This window comes from Vulpes lagopus, chromosome 12, assembly GCF_018345385.1.
Source record: "Vulpes lagopus strain Blue_001 chromosome 12, ASM1834538v1, whole genome shotgun sequence".
In the NCBI taxonomy this organism is placed as follows: domain Eukaryota; kingdom Metazoa; phylum Chordata; class Mammalia; order Carnivora; family Canidae; genus Vulpes; species Vulpes lagopus.
Window position 1 is genome coordinate 13,125,147 of NC_054835.1, and position 17,359 is coordinate 13,142,505.

General features: G+C 51.9%; 1 protein-coding gene across 6 annotated transcripts in view; it reads right to left on the minus strand.

Moving 5' to 3' along the window:
- Positions 1–17,359, minus strand: part of PNPLA7 (patatin like phospholipase domain containing 7) — a 66,895-nt gene that overhangs the window by 48,831 nt on the left and 705 nt on the right. For 3 of the 6 annotated variants that reach the window (XM_041724136.1, XM_041724141.1, XM_041724140.1), the window contains exons 2-13: positions 17,020–17,051; positions 15,481–15,555; positions 15,255–15,342; positions 14,790–14,869; positions 13,072–13,163; positions 12,762–12,902; positions 12,139–12,298; positions 11,459–11,539; positions 3,840–3,968; positions 3,322–3,402; positions 2,457–2,583; positions 1,460–1,603 (exon numbers count right to left, since the gene is read on the minus strand). In XM_041724136.1, the coding sequence (XP_041580070.1) occupies positions 1,460–1,603; positions 2,457–2,583; positions 3,322–3,402; positions 3,840–3,968; positions 11,459–11,539; positions 12,139–12,298; positions 12,762–12,902; positions 13,072–13,163; positions 14,790–14,869; positions 15,255–15,342; positions 15,481–15,555; positions 17,020–17,049 (1,228 nt within the window). In that variant the 5' untranslated portion in view covers positions 17,050–17,051. The other 3 variants (XM_041724137.1, XM_041724138.1, XM_041724142.1) reach the window with 3 other exon arrangements.

Consider the following 17,359-nt stretch of genomic DNA (forward strand, 5'->3'; position numbering starts at 1 on the left):
TGAAAGCTATTACAAAAAAAAACAAACAAACAAACATGTATATTCAGAAATTTGATGCCAAATGAAGGTGGCACCAAACAAGGCAACAGGGAAATGAAAGATCGTTTTTGTTAATGGTACTGCATAAATTACCACCATACGAAGTGAGAAAAGGCTGAAAAGGCTGAACTTCCGACTTTGAACACAACCAAGTGAGAAGGGCAAACGAAGGAGCCCTCGGTGTGGAAGGGGAACCACACAGCTCAGAGGAGACAGTGTGGATATGCTCAAAGCCCAGTGAACAAGGACAGAACAAGGAGGAAGCGGCCACACACAGACCACAGATGCACAATGGCCGGTTTTCAGTAAATGAACACCAAGGTTCCTGTTCCACGACAGTCCCCGGGGCTGGGTCTTCTGACAGATGAAGACCAGAAAAAGGTGCCTGAACAATTACAGCAGATGAAGTCTCTATCTAGAGCAATAAGAATTAATGCAAATCAACAAGACAGAGTCAGGAAGCCCCGCAGGAAATGAGCAGAGAATATAAGCAGACAACTTTTATTTATCTATTTATTGAAAGCTCCATATCCAATGTGGGGCTCAAACTCACAACCTTAGGTCAAGAGCCACACACTCTACTGACTGCCAGCTGAGCATCCCTAAACAGACAATTCTTGAAGAGGGAACCCAAACGGCTCTCAAATACACCAAATGATGAAACTTGCCAGTAACTCACAAAACGCAAATGAAAACAAAATTAACTTTCTAACTAATATAAGAGGAAAATCAGAAAATTACAAGGAGGAGCTAGTTTGTATGGGCTGCGGGCTGGACACGAGAATCCCTGGTAGCACCTGTGCTGCCCCAGGATGTGCTGGGAGCCCTTCCAGGCTACAACACACAGAGGCCATGACCAGGTCCCTGAAGGAAGGTGCCCCAGCTGGCACGGTCAGCTCCTGGAGCTCTGCTTTTGTTTTGTTTTGTTTTGTTTTGTTTAGTTTAAAAGATTTATTTGAGAGAGAGAGCAGAGTTAGGGGAGTGGGAGAGGGAGAAGCAGACCCCCGCTGAGCAGGACCCAGGATCATGACCTGCGCTGAAGGCAGACACCACCAACTGAGCTCCCAGGCGCCCTGAGAGCTCTGCTCTAATGAAAGCCGACCCTGGCGGCAGCTGAGGGGCCAAAGGGCCTAGAAAATCCATTTGTCAGTTGAAGATGTGACACAGTGGTGTGCTGGTGGGCACAGCCTAGCACAGGGGACAAAGGAGAGGCTCCTGCAGCAGCTGGGTACAGCCTCAGGGATGTGGACCCCCGGGGCACAGATGCGAGATAGCAGGAGAACAGGGACCGCGTGGAGGGAAGCCCACAGGGTACTTGGGGCAATAAGATGCTCAGCACCGCATCAAACTGAGCCAGAGTGTGGGCACAGGGTCCTCTGGACTTGTTAGTGTTCCCAGCTCAGGTCACCCACTGCCTTACCTGGTGGAGCAAAAGAGGCCTGGTCACCTGCCTGGGCCTTGCCGAGCTCGTCCAGGATCTCTTCGTGGACAGAAGGCAGTGGGGAGGACTGGCTCCTTTTCAGCAGAGGCCCCGAGGCTGCTGCACGGCCGCCCCCTCGATCTGCTGGAAGGAGACCAGTGGAACGGAAGGCCACTGTGCTCACGATGGTGCACAGACCTCGATACCCACACGCACCTGCCCAGGCCAGTGCCAGCCTTGGACGCAGCCCTGCTCTGCCTCTTAGGTCTCTCTGAACAGACTCACCCCTGCTACCAGCGTCCTCCACTAGGCTGGAGCCTTGCAAGCCCCCTTCTCTGTGACTGTTGTGGTCAAGGTGGCCACCATGCACCTGGCATGACCCTGGCATACTTGAGGGCTCTACTGGCTCCTCAGGAAAAGGAATCCAAAAACAATCTTGGGATCCCTGGGTGGCGCAGCGGTTTGGCGCCTGCCTTTGGCCCAGGGCGCGATCCTGGAGACCCGGGATCGAATCCCACGTCGGGCTCCCGCTGCGTGGACCCTGCTTCTCCCTCTGCCTGTGTCTCTGCCTCTCTCTCTCTCACTGTGTGCCTATCATAAATAAAGAAAAAAAATTAAAAAAGTAATAAACAAGAATCAAAATTAAAAAAAAAAAAAAAAAACAATTTTCCAGGAGGGGCCCTGAGCCACATGGCTATTGTTCACTATCAGTCGCCTGCTTGTGAACAAGCAGGTAACTGATCCCACACCTGCTAGCATACTGCACATGACATCATCACTCTGAAGGTGACTTGTAGCCAAGAAACCTCAATGGACAGTTTCTTTCCCCAGATCCAGGATTCTCTCAAGAGCTCAGAGTAGCATGAAGTGAGGAATCTGCTCGAGGATGGCTTTCCCTGGGAGCCCAGTCCTCCCACAGAGATGAGTGTGATGGGAGAAGTAGCTGGGGAGGAAAAGGGGCCTGGCCTCAGGCTGGAGGCCAGTTCAGGGGCAATACCTGGGTCGCACAATTCCTGGGGCCACAGGGGCCTCTCCAGACGATCCTCGGAGCTGCAGCAGGCCTGCCGCTTGGCCTTTCCAGCAGCCATGCTGGCCACAGACAGCAGGTGGACAGCCTGGCTCTCCTGGGGTGTGAGAAAGATGCAGGCACTCTAGGGGCACCCCTTGGCTAATACTCCCAGCAGCCACACTTGGGGGAACAAGAGGATTGGTGACCCGCAAAGATACCAGCTGTATGCTTAAGGTCCCAAAAGCCCAGCTTGCTTTATCCTGGCAATTCCATCAAGTTTAAATGGTGGTCAGCACTGTCAGAAAGCTTAATACTCTTCATTAAGATGAAAAGTAAAGTAGAAAACAAAAGGATATGCCTTAAAATACTAGTAAAAGATGATAAAACCAAAACCCATTAAAGTAGGGAGAAGACAGACATGCAACACTGACTCCAGTAATGAGTGGTCAGTATCCAGGGCCTCTCCAACCAGGGCCCACAAGGGTCTCATCTCCTGCTCACAGCAGCTCTGGCTCTCACAGCCACAAGCTCAACCCCACCGGCCAGACTGCCGGCAGGAGGGACCCCAGGGGACAGGAGGTGACCACCTCCACTGCCAGGTGAGCAACAGGAAAGGGGCAGGCAGGCTCACGGAGCAAGGGGACCCAAGGGACCACATTCAGGCCAACCCCAGGTTCTCCTTGAACAGGCATCAGAGAAGTCTCATTCCCCAAATCTCAGACAGGACAGGTTCTCAGCTCCCGACTCATCCATAAGCATCGGCTAAAAGGCAGAGCAGAAAACACAGCCCCACACACCCCTCTCCGGGCCCAGTGTCACGGTGATGTGGATGGGGGTGAGAGGCCGCACTTACCGGGTTAAAGAGCTCTGTGGTCAGGCCCAAGTAGTTGTGCAGAGCCAGAAAGGTGACCCTCTGCAGCCGCACCATGATGATCTGGTGGGGAACAGCCAGTTTTGCCGGCCGGGCCTCCTCCAGGCACCCCAGCCCCATCACGACCCTCGCAGGAACGAAGCCCCAGGTCTGACAACTCACCACAGTCCCCCGAGATGTCAGCCTTAGGGGCATAAGGAAACTGCATCACTGTGTAAATTTTTGGTAAATCTAAGATCACTTCAATACAGAAACTTAATCATAAAAAAGGAACTCTTTGGGGGGCTCCTGGGGGTTCTGGAGACCTCTCTGAGATCATGAATATTCACTTTTACTGTAAAATACACATCACAAAACCTTCTAAACCCACCTTAGTCCTTCCTCACCCACCAGGATGTGCCTTCCTGGGCATGTGACACTCAGTACTGACACAGCGGCATGTGAGAAATGCTTGGTACGCCAGGCGCTGGGCCAGAGGGGCTACTGCAGGAGTGACCTACCTGTACCACCCTCACCAGGGTTTCAGGATACTTCTCAAAAACTCCTTGGAAAGCCACTGCTGGGAGCCGGAGGACAGTGGAAGGGACGGCAGCACGGGCAGACACAGTTTTGTATGGAGCGGTGTGGCCCTGCAAGGACAGCAGCGTCAATTGGCTCCAGGGCCCTGACTCAGAAGGATGCAGCAGCAGCATGTGGAAGTACCCACAGGTACTGGGCACCGGGCTCCACGCATGGAGCACCTCCTGGGAGCCCACTGGGAGCCAGAGAGAAGAGCCCGCATTTCCAGCCAGGGCATTGCCCTCTGTTGCTGCCACCCTATCCTCCAGCAACCACCATAACGAGCCTTCATCCCTCCTCCTCATGGCTTTGCCTTTGTCAAAACATCAAATGAGTGGAATCACACACACCCAGCTCCCCTCCCTGAGATGCCAGCTTGAGGCCTGACGTGCTCCTCACATACCAGCAGTTGCGCTCTTGATGGTGCACAATGAGGCTGTTTCCTTGGCTCAGCAGTTCAAGGGCATCTGGGTTGTTTCCAGTTTGGGGCAATTATAAATAAAGCTGTCGGAGCACCTGGGTGGCAGTGACCCACCTGCCTTCAGCTCAGGTCATGATCCCAGGGTCCTGGGATTAAGCCCTGCATCGGGGTCCCTGCTCAGTGGAGAGTCTGCTTTTCCCCCTCCCTCTGCCTGCTGCTCCCCCTGCTTTTGTGCTTTCTCTGTGTCACATAAATAAATAAAATCTTTATAAAAATAAAATAAAATAAACTCATAGATGTTCACATTTATTGCACAGCTCTGGGCTATACCGTATATACATCTTCAGTATTCAGGAAACTCCCATGCTGTTTCTACACCCCTCTTCCCCCACCCCGGCCATGGAGGAATTTCAGTAGCCCACACACAGACCACGTCTGTACCGCCAGGGCTGAGTGGTGAGGAAGTGGCTGGTCGTGGCCCCCAGTTCCTGGGGGCAGCCTCTCAATGTGTTAGGAATGTCTGTGTTTGCAGGGGGAGCCCTGGCAGTCTCAGGATGGGGCTGGCCACACATGGAAGTCCGCCCACGGAGGGGGAGCTGGGGTATTCCCGACCTCGTGACCAGGCCCTATGTGTCGGGAACCTGAGCATGCATCTCTCAAGATGCTCTGAGTAAGCTCCAGGACTCTGCTATATTTCTTCCCTTTTCTGCTCATTTCACATCCTTTATAAAAAGACAACTGTTCCTGGGAGACCACAACTACCCCGCGACAAGGAGGAGTAGAGTGGCAGCCTGCCAGCTGTCGAAGGACAGGAATCACAGACCAGCTGCAGGGTCCTGTCCCTTCTGGAGGCCACAGGTTCCAGCGCACCCCCCCACACACAGCTTACGCCCCACGCGGCCACTCCGTAGAGAGTGAGCACCCCTCCTGTGGGTGCACAGAGGAAGATGGCCTGTCTGGGATGTGACCTCACCCAGCCTCCCACTCACAAGCAAGTTAGACCACTGGGAGATCCCAGGAGGGCCCGGGAGGACCAGCCCCATAGACCCCATCAGATGGCAATTCTCATCTCTGTCCAAGAATCAGAGAGAAAAGCATGTGTATATGTGTGTGTGTGGGGGGGGGGGGTAAGTAGAAAAGGGAATGAAAGTGTACCCACTGTTGCTAAAAATGGCTCGTGGGCTACTTATTTCCAAACAGAAAAACAACATGCTCGACCTCACCTAAAATAAAAAAAACTGAGCCACAGAGAGAGGCTGAGCTGCTGAGAGTGTGCACAGGGCCCAGGTGCAGACCTGCAGGAACCCCCATGTTTGCATGTATCTAAAAACCTTCTAAGCAGCAGAGGTGCAGATGCCTGAAGCAGGACAGTTGTGCACACAGGGGGCTGATGTTAATGACCTGCGGAAGAGCCACACGCAGCAGAAGGCTGCATGGGGTTGGGAGTTGCGTGTTGGAGGGCACGTCAATCTTCTGGGGAAAGGAGAGGGGTGCTGGAGGCCAGGTTCACTGCTAGCTGGCTCTGCCATAGCCACATGACCTGGGCAACAGCTTCCTTGGCTGCTTACGAACTACTGTGCATTTCCGTATCTCTGAGACATGTCACAACATTTGTAAAGAGTAAAGTAATAAGGGAAAGGGGTTTGGGGTAAGGTGGCCAGAACAGACAGTTTCAGTTATAACACCAAGACGGGAAGAACCGGGGATGCAACGAGCCAGGCGACACATGGGGACGCTGTGGAGAGCTGGTGCTGGGAGCTCAGCATATCCCCTTTACTTTCATCTCTGGGCAATGGTGGTGCTGTCTAGATCTGTTGTGTGACCACTTCACAGCAGGTGTAAATCAGAGTACCTGCTATACACCTCTCAGTGATGTGGGCTAATTATTTAGTAAAATGGAAAAAAAGTAAAAGAATCAAAATTGCCTAGGTATCCAAAGACTATATCGCTACTTTAGTTGGAAAGGACGGTAATAAAGATGACCTCCCATGAGAGATGGTGGTTTGAAGGGGAGGTCTTCATGGCATGTCCACTTATCTCTGCTCTGTTACAAAGATACAAACCTCCAAGAATCAAGACAAAAGCTGAGAGCAGACTAGATGCATCAATGATGGAAACTGGTGAAAAGTACATGACAGACTGGCAGCTAATGGAGCTGTTGTCTTTAGGAGCAGAGAGGCAAGATGTGAAACCCACCCTCACGGGAGGGCCTGAGCCTCCTCCCCGCCCTGAAGCTTGCCACTGGGGTTCTGCAGATGGTGAAGCAAACGGCTCAGAGCATAGGATCTTCAGCATAGCCGAGGGCTCATGCCTGGGCAGGAGGACAGCGTCCATCTACCTGGATGGGGCAGCCCCACGCTCCCTCCCTGATTCCAAGCCAATTCCACTCTGGCAGGACACTGCAGATGCCTCTCTGAGATTCAGCTTTAGAGAAAACACCTGTAGATGCCACTCTGTGGGCCCCCTGTTGCCTTCCTGCAATGAGCCTTGGGGCAAACCTGAGCACACCAGGGCTCACCCATATACCCAGCACTCAAATGAGGTACAGAACATTTTCAGCAGCCCAGACTGCTGTATGCCGCTGCTGAGCCTGATACATCTACTCCTGACAGGTAACGCTCAGCCACCAGAGTGGGCCAACTTCAGCCCAAGGGCCAAATCTTACCTACTGCCTGTTTTTGTAAATAAATCTTTATTGGACACAGGGACAGCCAAGCTGAACAGTTATAGCAGAGGCTGTGTGGCCTGCCTGGCCCTCTCATGCGCTGACCACTGCTCTGCCTTCACATGTCATTCTCGCCTATGGGAGGCTCCTGTCCTGCTCTTTCTCTGACTGGCCACTCTGGTTCCACATGTGGGGCTCAGACTCCTGCCTACCTAGGCAGGTCAACATGGATGGCACTCCACACAAACAAGCTGCTGGGAAAGATTGAAGCCAAAGTAAACAGAGAAGAGAGACCCAAAAGAGAGAGAGAAAACACAGAGAGTAAAAGAAAACCTTATCTTACTGCATCCATGAAAAATAATAAGATATTATTTAAAAAATTGGGGGGCAGGGAAGAGCTCCTAAAATAAAAAACATGGTGGCTAAAATAAAAAAAACACAAGAAACAATGTGTTTGTGAGGGTGTGGAGAAAATTTAAACTAGAATCACCACATGACTCCAGTAATTCCACTGCTGGGTATTTACCCACAGAATATGACAACACTAGTTAAAAAATATATATATATATGCAAAATGTATATGTGTATACACACACATATGTGTACATATATCGCACCCCTATGTTTACAGCAGCATCATTTACAATAGTTAAGATATGGAAGCAACTCAAGTGCCTGCTGACTGATAAATGGATAAAGAAAATCGGTGTGGTAGGTGTATATACATATACGTATGTGTACGTGTATGTATTTGTGTGTGTGTGTGTATATGATGAAATATTACCCATAAAAAAGAATGAAATCTTTCAATTTGCAATGATGTGGATGGATCTAGAGTTTTGGTTTTTTTTTTCTTTTTGAGAGAGAGTACACTTGAATGGCAGGGGAGGTACAGAGGGGAAGAGGGAATCTCAAGCAGGCTCCACACTCAGTGCAGAGCCTGATGTCAGGTTTGATTTCATAACCCTGAGATCAGACCTGAGCTGAAACCAAGAGTTGGGTGCTTAACAGACTAAACCAGCCAGGTGCCCCTAGAGAGTATTATGCTAAATAAAATAAGTCAGAGAAAGACAAATACAAGGACTACAGCTCAGAGGTAGAACATCTGACTGCAGAGAAAGATAAATACCATACGATTTCACTCACATGTGGAATTTTAGAAACAAAACAAATGAGCAAAGGAGAAAGAGAAGCCAAGAAACAGACTGTTAACTATACACATTGATGGTAACCAGAGGGGAGGATGGGTGAAATAGGTGATGGGGATGAAAGAGTGCACTTGTGATAAGCAATGGGTGACATACGAAAGTGCTGAGCCACTATATTATACTCCTGAAACTACACTAACCATGAGCTAACTACACTGTGAGTTAAACTGAATTTTTAATTCAATTTAAAAATAAAAAAGTAAGGGATACCTGGGTGGCTCAGCGGTTGAGTGTCTGCCTTTGGCTCAGGGTGTGATCCTGGATTCCTGGGACAGAGACCCACATCGGGCTCCATGCAGGGAGCCTGCTTCTCCCTCTGCCTGTGTCTCTGCCTCTCTCTCTGTGTCTCTCATGAATAAATAAAATCTTTTAAAAAACTAAGTAGAATAGGGCAGCCCGGGTGGTTCAGTGGCTTAGCGCCACCTTCAGTCCCGGGTGTGGTCCTGGAGACCCGGGATCGAGTCCCACGTCAGGCTCCCTGCATGGAATGGAGCCTGCTTCTCCCTCTGCCTGTGTCTGTGCCTTTCTCTCTCTCTCTCTCTCTCTCTCTGCGTCTCATGAATAAATAAATAAGATTTTTAAAAATAAATAAAAACTAAATAGAATAAAAATAAAAAAGTAAAATAAAATACGTGGTGACAAAAATGAGAAACTCAGTAGGAGGTTTGGAAAACAAAGTGGAAGAAATCTAGAAAGTATAACAGAAAGGTAAAGGTAGCACAGAATAAAGACAGTTCTGGATTTGTAAGGTTCCAGAACTCTATCTCCCTCATACCCTTCTTAGAAAGCAGACAGCAACTGCTCCACCAACACGAGCAAGCTGGCCAAGGGAGTGGAGGTGAGGGCCCCACAGAGACAGAAGGAAAGGACCCAGATGAGGAGCGGGAACCCCAGAGGATCGGGAGCCAGCCCAGGGAGGTCAGGCTGGACAAGAAGATGGGGGCTTGGGGGCTTCTCCCCAACTCACAGGGCATTGGAGCAGGGCACCAGACCATGACTACACAAAAAACGAAGCAACCCAAAAACCAAGGCAGCTGTTAACTCCAGGAAAAACAAGAAAGGAACCTCATTGAGGCAATCAACCCTGCATGAGTGTGGCTTTGCTTGGGTGGGAGGAGTGGGGAGGCCCGTAGAGCAATCAGGAAAGCCTGCCCTCATTTCCAGGCTAACTAGCCCACACGAATCTAAGACGGGAGGATTACAAAAGAGCAAGGGAAGCACATTGCACAAAAAACCTAGAAGAGATGGAAGTGGCTTTTCTAGGGAAGGGCAGTGGAACAGAGAACTGTGATTCACAAAACACCAAAACTGTGCTTAGAATTTGTCTATGTTACTTGGATAGAATTAATTCTTTTTAATGACAGACACAAATGTCTGATTAGGCAAAAATGATGTCCTTCCAGATGATTAGTTAATCACAATACAGAATTATTTTCTCTGAAACATTGCTGTTTTCTTACCCACCCCAGGAGGAAGCTGCCCCGGGAGAAGGACAGGGATGCAGCAGGCTGGGGAGGCCCTGCTCACAGCACACATCTCCTGGGGCTGCAAGATGTGGTGCCCAAGCCCAAAATTATAATGAGACCAGGAATCACTGCAGACAATAAATACCAAGAAGGGCCTCCACCAAAGCTATAGTTTGCTTAACACTTGCCAAGGTTGAGGGAGGGTACAGAGCTGCATAACTCTAATTTATCTCCATGTAAACAATCTGTCTATACCTCCTGGGCTTCTCAGACTCACAGTGCACCTTACAGATTCTGACCCACACCAGCCAGAGTCCTATGGAGCCACATGGGGGCATGCCTGCACATCTGGGTGCCCTCTCCCAGCTCAATGCTCCAGGAAAAGGCTGCCGCCAGGCCATGCACTGGCCTTTCAAGGTGGGTCAGCCTTGCTCAGAGGAGGTGGTATTCCTCTCAGCGCCAGCCAAGCATCTTGTGAATACACACCAGGTCCTGGGAGCAGAGCAAGATGCCAGAGTTCTATCCATACCTCTACCCCAGGCCCTAACACACCTCAAAGCATGTCTGTATCAGCCTAATAGGGATGGGGGAACACCATGGACACCCCCAAAGTCTCTGGAGTTTGTCATCCATGTGCACAAGAACTCAGGGCTAGATCAAAGGACACTCACCAAAGGCCCCACCCATCATGAGTGTCACACAAGTACCCAGGCTTCTAGCCCCACATGGATACATCCTTGTCAAGGTCTGCTAAACTGCTCTGGAGACCACTCTGTGCAATGTCCATCTGGGGGAAACTGAGGTACAAGTTGCCTTGATGTACAGCTAAAACTCAAAGCAGGAAGTATAACCTCAAAGGTAAAGTGACAATCAAATGCACCTTTTGAGCTACACAGGTGTGTACATAATCAAAACTCAGGTAGGGGGCAGCCCCGGTGGCGCAGTGGTTTAGCGCTGCCTGCAGCCCAGGGTGTGATCCTGGAGACCCGGGATCGAGTCCCACATCAGGCTCCCTGCATGGTGCCTGCTTCTCCCTCTGCCTGTGTCTCTGCCTTTCTCTCTCTAGCTGTGTCTCTATGAATAAATAAATAAAATCTTAAAAAAAAAAAAACTCAGGTAGGACACACTTAACATCTTGTTTCATTGTACAGAAATTTTACTCACAGAAAAAAAGAAAATTAGATGTTAAATTCTAGTTAACGAGAAGGGAATGGTTGTGCTGAGCCGAGACTTTTTGCAGCTGGTGATGCACACACAGTTGACTTTACTATTCTGCCTACTTTTGCAAATGTTTGAGATGCTCCATGACAGTAAGTTTAAAAATCACAAGATGATGTGAGATGTTATTTTGTAATTGGCTGGACTGGCAAAGGTCAAACATGAGACGAATGCCTGGATGGTGGGTGAGGACACAGGCAGGGTGGGGGGCGGTACACCCTACATCTGGGAAGTCTCTGCCAGTCAAATACATAAAATGACATGCACACAAAACCATCCACTGCAACAATCAACAGCAGAAGATTGAGAATGAGAGATACCATGAGCACAGAAGATCCAGGGCAAGGTCCCCCCCTAGGAAGTGTTTTCACTCTATGATGTTTGTCCCCTTTGAATCTTGGACCACACGCATGTGTCATTCAGTCCAAAAATTAATCACTTAAAAGACAGCCAGAACGCATCAGCAGATGCCCAGCTCCTCTCAAACACAGTTAACATGGCTCCCAAACACCCCTTTGACCCATGGGGAATCCCTCCCATCCTAGGCCAGCCCCTGGCCACTGAGTGCACCCGGGGGACTCACAGTGATGACATCCAGGATGCTGAGAAGACTATGGACGCTGTCTCCGGCCAGAACCTCTTTGACCGCCACCTCACTGCCATCCTGCTCAGGAAGCAGAGCAGAGTCGTCCACTGATGGGAGGCTCAGCCCTCCCACAGGCCAGCTGGGCCACCCAACCACTGTTGCCTGTCCTGAGAGCTGACATTGGGTCACTACGCTGAAACTTGCACAAAAGGCAGGGGTGTGACCACTGGGGGTATTCCAAGGAGATGGAAGAGGCACCTTAAAAGGCTTGAACAGGTCAAATGCCACCAGACCCCCTAAACAGTGGGCACCGCCCATGTGTGAGGGAGAGGGAATGCACCAACAGCAAAGGGCATACACACTGTGTGCCAATGCTTTCGACATCAAAGTGTGCCTTTTTCCCCAAAGAATCGAAATGTAAAATTTTATACTAATTTTTCAATAGAAAACTTTAAAACATCTTTCAAATGGCAGACATGTAAGTAAAAACACAACAAGGATGCCTGGCTGGCTCTGTCGGCAGAACGTGCAACTCTTGATATCAGGGTCATGAATTCGAGCCCCATGATCAGTGTAGAGTTTACTTAGCAAGGCAACCAACCAACCACAACAGACCCATACCCTCTACCATGCTCTGCACTCCGAGCCCACTGACACATGTGGCCAGGCTCTCTTACCGCGTCCTGGATGCAGACTTCAAGGCGCCCGTCCTGCACCACGTAGATGCTGGTATCTGGCTCTCCTGGCTGGAAGACATGTTCCCCTTCCAGTAGCTGCACAAAGACCATGTGTTTGCAAAGTTCCAGGAACAGTGGCTTCTCAAAGTGGCCCAGGACCCTGCAAGAACCACAGCACATGTGGGAGATCTTCCAGGAAGGAGAGGAGGAGGTCGATGGAGACACAGCCACTGCCGCCGGCACTGCGGACCAGATCCACAGAGTGGGAGGTCATGGACATGCAGACCCTGCAGCACTAGCCACCTGAGTCACTGTCAGGACAGAAGCTGAATCCGGGAATTTTCATAAACTGTTCTCCCATCAGCTCAAAGAACCCTTGAGCCATGACTGTGACTCTGAACCAGAGGTGTACACAAAACCTGGGATGGCAAAGCCAGGCGAGAAAGAGGAATGGGGTTTCCGGGCATAGGTGGAAGGGAGCCCAGGCTTGTAGCTTCCATCTCACCACACACTTCCTGTACCTGCCCGGGGTTTCCTTCTCAAGATGCAAGTGCTGACAAGCAAACAATACAATAGGACATAGCACTGATGGCCCCAGGCCTCCAACGCAGCTTCCGTCTTACCGCACATTTTTCAGCATGTACAGAACTTCTGACGGCAGGTGAGAATTCTTCACATCAAACTCCGTGAGGTCAGCCTCCAGCAGGGACGGTGGTGGTTCCTTTGGCTGCAGGGTTGGGTATTCCTTTTTGAAACGCAGAATCCTGCAAAGCAGATTCGTGCACCTGGCGCTCAAAGGTGGTCGAAGCAGCTGGTGTTAGCACTATAAACCCAGAGATGGGGAAGCCAGGGGCCATGGTGGTAGGCAGGCTCCCCAGTGCCCTCCAGGGAGGGCAGCCAGGGCACATGTGGTCTGAAGGACATTTCCAGTACCTCTTGGCCAGAGACAGCATCTTGGTCCTCTTCCTCACCCGCTGCCGGGGGGCAGCCGTGCTCCCCACAAGCGTGTGGGGCAGCGTGGTCACCTGCAGGGTGAAGGGAGAGGCCGAGTCCTGACCCCATGACCTAATGGACCCAGACTCAGCCTCGGGGGTCAGCCGCAGCCCTCAGGACCTGCCCTGTGGGCTGCCTGCAAGCATGACATCAGTTCCCGGGCTCTGGTCCTGCTGGCCCTGTCTGCCCCAGACATGGGGAGCCATCCCTGGTACCATGGACAGTGGAGCACCTCGTGGCCATATCCCCAAACAGCCAGCGCTCTCAGAGCGCTGCATCCTCAGGCCTATGTTCTCTCTGTCTGCAGGGCAGATGCTTAGCCTCTCCTATCATGATGGCACAGCAGCCCCTTTCCACAGGCTTTTTATTTTTTATTTTTTTAAAGATTTTATTTATTTATTCATAGAGATGCAGAGAGGTGGCGGGGGGGGGGGGCCAGAGACACAGCACAGGGAGAAGCAGGCTCCATGCAGAGAGCCTGACGTGGGACTCGATCCAGGGCCTCCAGATCACGCCCTGGGCTGCAGGCAGCGCTAAACCGCTGCGCCACCGGGGCTGCTCCACAGGCTTTTAAAAGCTGGCTCTGGGCCTCCAGGGTGGCCAGCTGGTTGTGAGATCGAGCCCTGTGTCCAGCTCTGTGTTCATTGCGGAGCCTTCTTGGGATTCTCTTTCCTTCTCCCTGCCCCTCCTGCTCATGCATACATCTTTTCTCAAATAAATAATGTTAAAAAAAAAAAAAAGGCCGACCCCATCCTATCCTGTTGCCCTGTCGCCTAGAATCCAAGTCCCTGCATGATCATCCTGGGTCTGGAAAGCTCTTTGCCCCTTCTCCCCATTGAGACCAGCTCATCTACCCTGTGGTGGTGAGAATGCAGAGTCCCTGGTTCCTGGCTGTCAGCAAGCCCCTCAGGCAGCCACTGCCCCCTGCGCCCCGCTCAGTGCCTGTCCCGTGGTGTCAGTTGCAGGTGTGTGGTCCCAAGTCCTGCTTCCCTTCAGGTGACCTGGCACCATAAGACCACACTCCCATCCTCCTTAACCCAGGCCTGGCAACTGCACATTCTTCAGCAGGACCACGGGTTGATGACTGGGGTCAGCCCACGTGGCTCTCCGCACAAGGCTGGGAGGAGGCAGCATTCAGGCTTGAGGCCCACACCACAGCCCCTGTCAGTGGTACCAGGGGGCCTCCATGTCACAGCCTGATGCTGAGAAGAATGGGAGGCCCACACAAGGATTCACATGCCTTCTCCTGTGGCATTTCAAATTTGCTATGGAGAACATGAATTAGTTGTTTATCCAGAGAAACACGATAAGTAGCGGCTACTCTAAAAAGCCAGCAGTTATTTCAAGTACAGTAAGGGTCGCATCCCCCCTGCCCTCAGGGAGTCGGAGTGGGCCAGGGGGACCAGAAAGGGCTGGACCAGGCCACCAATCCTCCACGTGGGTTGACAAGTGAGGCCTCCCAGCTTCCAAATCTTGGCAGGACCCCCAGTTTCAGCACTGAAGCCAGGACCCTCTAGGCCCCAGGATATTCCCCAAACGGCCTTCTGTCCTTGCTCTCGTTGCTAGCTAAGACACACATGCCTTTAACAGCCCAGATAGCTGGGAACCCCACCCCAAGGGAGCCTATAGGACTGGGGCCTGCAGCACAGGTTACTAACCTTCCTCATGATCTTCCGGCCATAAAACATCACTTTGTCTCTCTTCCGGAACCTGTACTGAGGAGTGGGCTGTACCTGTCCTGCAAGGGGAGCAGAGGGGCCTCCTGAGCCGCGGCGGGGACATGGGGGCGATGGGCCCTACCAGGCGGCAGTCAGGGCACACACACCAAGCCTGTCCTGCCCCTGCTACAGCGCGTGGTGTGGGGGAAAGGCCCACAGCCTCTTGGCCCGAGCCAGCCCAGGGTGGTTCACGGGGAGCAGGACTCACACATCTCTTCTCACCAAGTCTTGCTCAGAAATGTAAGCCAAGAAAACTGGGAACATACGCAAATTCCGTGGGCCCAGGGTCCCCAGCACAGGCCTGAGGCCTGCTCCCAGAAGCTCGAGACACGGGCAAGTCCCCCCTACCTCCCCCACCCTCCCAAGCCCTTGTCCTTCCCTTTAAAGCTGGAGCAAGATACTCACGGAATCTGTTAACCCTTCTGTACACAAAAAAGACGGTGATGCCAACGAGGGCCAGGGCTAGGAGTGCTCCAATCACAATCCCCAGCAGCTGAGCAAGGACAGACAGAGCGTCCATCAGCAAGGCTGCCACAGAGCCCCTCTCCACCCTGCAAGGTCTGGGACAAGCCAGGATCCAGCCCCCCCGCCCGGCCCCAACCCTTCAGCAGGAAGCACTGGAGACAGTTACCATGGTGGACTGTGAATGCTGCTCTGTCAGCGACAGTCCCCAGGACTGCAGGGTGGTGCTCAGACAGAAGGCATCCTGAGGAGAACGCCGTGGTTAGGAAGCGCCACACAGGGGTGGCCCTGGCTTCCCAGGCAGAAGGAAGAGAGCCACTGGTTCAGGAGTTAGCAGCCCCCCAAGAAGTGATCTTCCAGGGTGCTGAGCTCCTCTGAGCACGCCTGTCCAGGAGACACAGAGAAGAATCCGTCCCCCCAGCCACCACGGGATGGGGGCAGTTGGGCAGGGCCGGCAGCTGTGCTGTGTCACCACAAATGCCCTTGGCATCCTTATTGCCTGTGAGTCCCAACCCTTCAGCTCTCCAGTCCCTCAGATGCAAGTCTGCAGGAGCAAGTTTGGCTGGCCACGGGTCAGCAAGACTGTATGCTGCTGGTCACAGGGTACGTGGAAGCCTAGGCCCAGCAAGGCTGAGAAACAAGGAGCCATCTGGATTTTGAGAACCCTGAATACCAGCTCACAGGTTCCATGCCTGCTCCCCGACCACCTCCCAGGGAAGGAGTTAATGGGTCTTCAGAAGCCCAGACCCACGGAAGGGAGGAAGAGAAGAAAGTGAGTGCAGGGTGATGAGTGGGCATATGGCTGGGGCCACCCATATGGAGGATGCTGGCTGAGTCCTCAACCAGAGGAAGATGAAAATGAGCAAGAAAAACCAGCCAAACAAGCAGCCACCCTGCATTCTTCCTGGTATCCACACACCTCCCCCCAAGCAGCCAGAACACGATGGGGCAGGGGCACCTGTTAATCCTTTCAACCAACACAAGCACCAAGGACTAAAGTAGCTTGTCTGATCCCTCAGAGAGAGAGAGCACCAGACACCAATGAAATGGAAGGGCATTCAGAAAAAGGTCTCAAAAGCAGAATGCTACCACGAGACAGGATAAGTAAGTGGCCCAGAAAAGCTGGCCTTTGAAGTTGGTCCAGCAGGCAAATGGAAGCAGTGGGAGCTTTGCTGCAGAGCTGAGGCATCCAGCCTCTCCTGACCTAATGGTGTAGCACCACTGTCAACATGACAGCACTCACAGCCTGCCCCTCACTCAGGTGTGTCCCTTGGAGCTCAGCCACCACCTCGAGGACAAGCAAGGATGTTGGAGGAAAGGGTCATCCAGGTGGCCCATAACCTAGTTATACAATCTCCTATGGTTGAGCATCAGGCTTTTTATGGTTGTTTTAATGCATTTACTTTTCTGCTTTAGGAATAAAGGCCTTTGTGATGTGGCTACAGATGTTCCAGTGACAAAGGACTCAGAGTCAAAACAAACAGGAGTCCTCAGGGGAAGCAGTGGGAACTGACCTCAGGGGAGGCAACGGCAGGGTCTCGACTCTGACAAGTGGACAGAAGGGCCCAGGCTGCCACTTCCATTCCACAGACTTCAAGGAGCTGCCCACAGAACAAATGCAGAAAGGACCCTTTGTCCTGGTGCACAAGTGCCCCTAACTGGGAATTGTTAGGCTCTGATTCATCTCTGGGACCCTCCAGCCCCATACCTCTGGGCTGGCATCCTCCTCTTGCGTCATGGCTAAAAATGAAACAAAACAAAACAAAAAACAGTCAAGGAGAAAAGAAAGGGGTTCAAAGGACGCCAAGTGTTCCCCTAACTCTCACTCTTGGGACAGAGCAACGCCTACAGCCTTCTCCCCTGGGTTCCCTCTCTTGTTAAATTATGTTTGCACCGAAAGAAAAACCGTGATGGAAAGCTGTTTCTCCACCAAGAGAAGCACCAGAGCCGCTTCCCCCTCTGTAGACAGCTCCGTGGCTGCCCGGGAACCCACAACTGCAGGTCAAGGGCGAGTGCCACAGGGAGGAAGCTGCGGGGGGGGGGGGGGG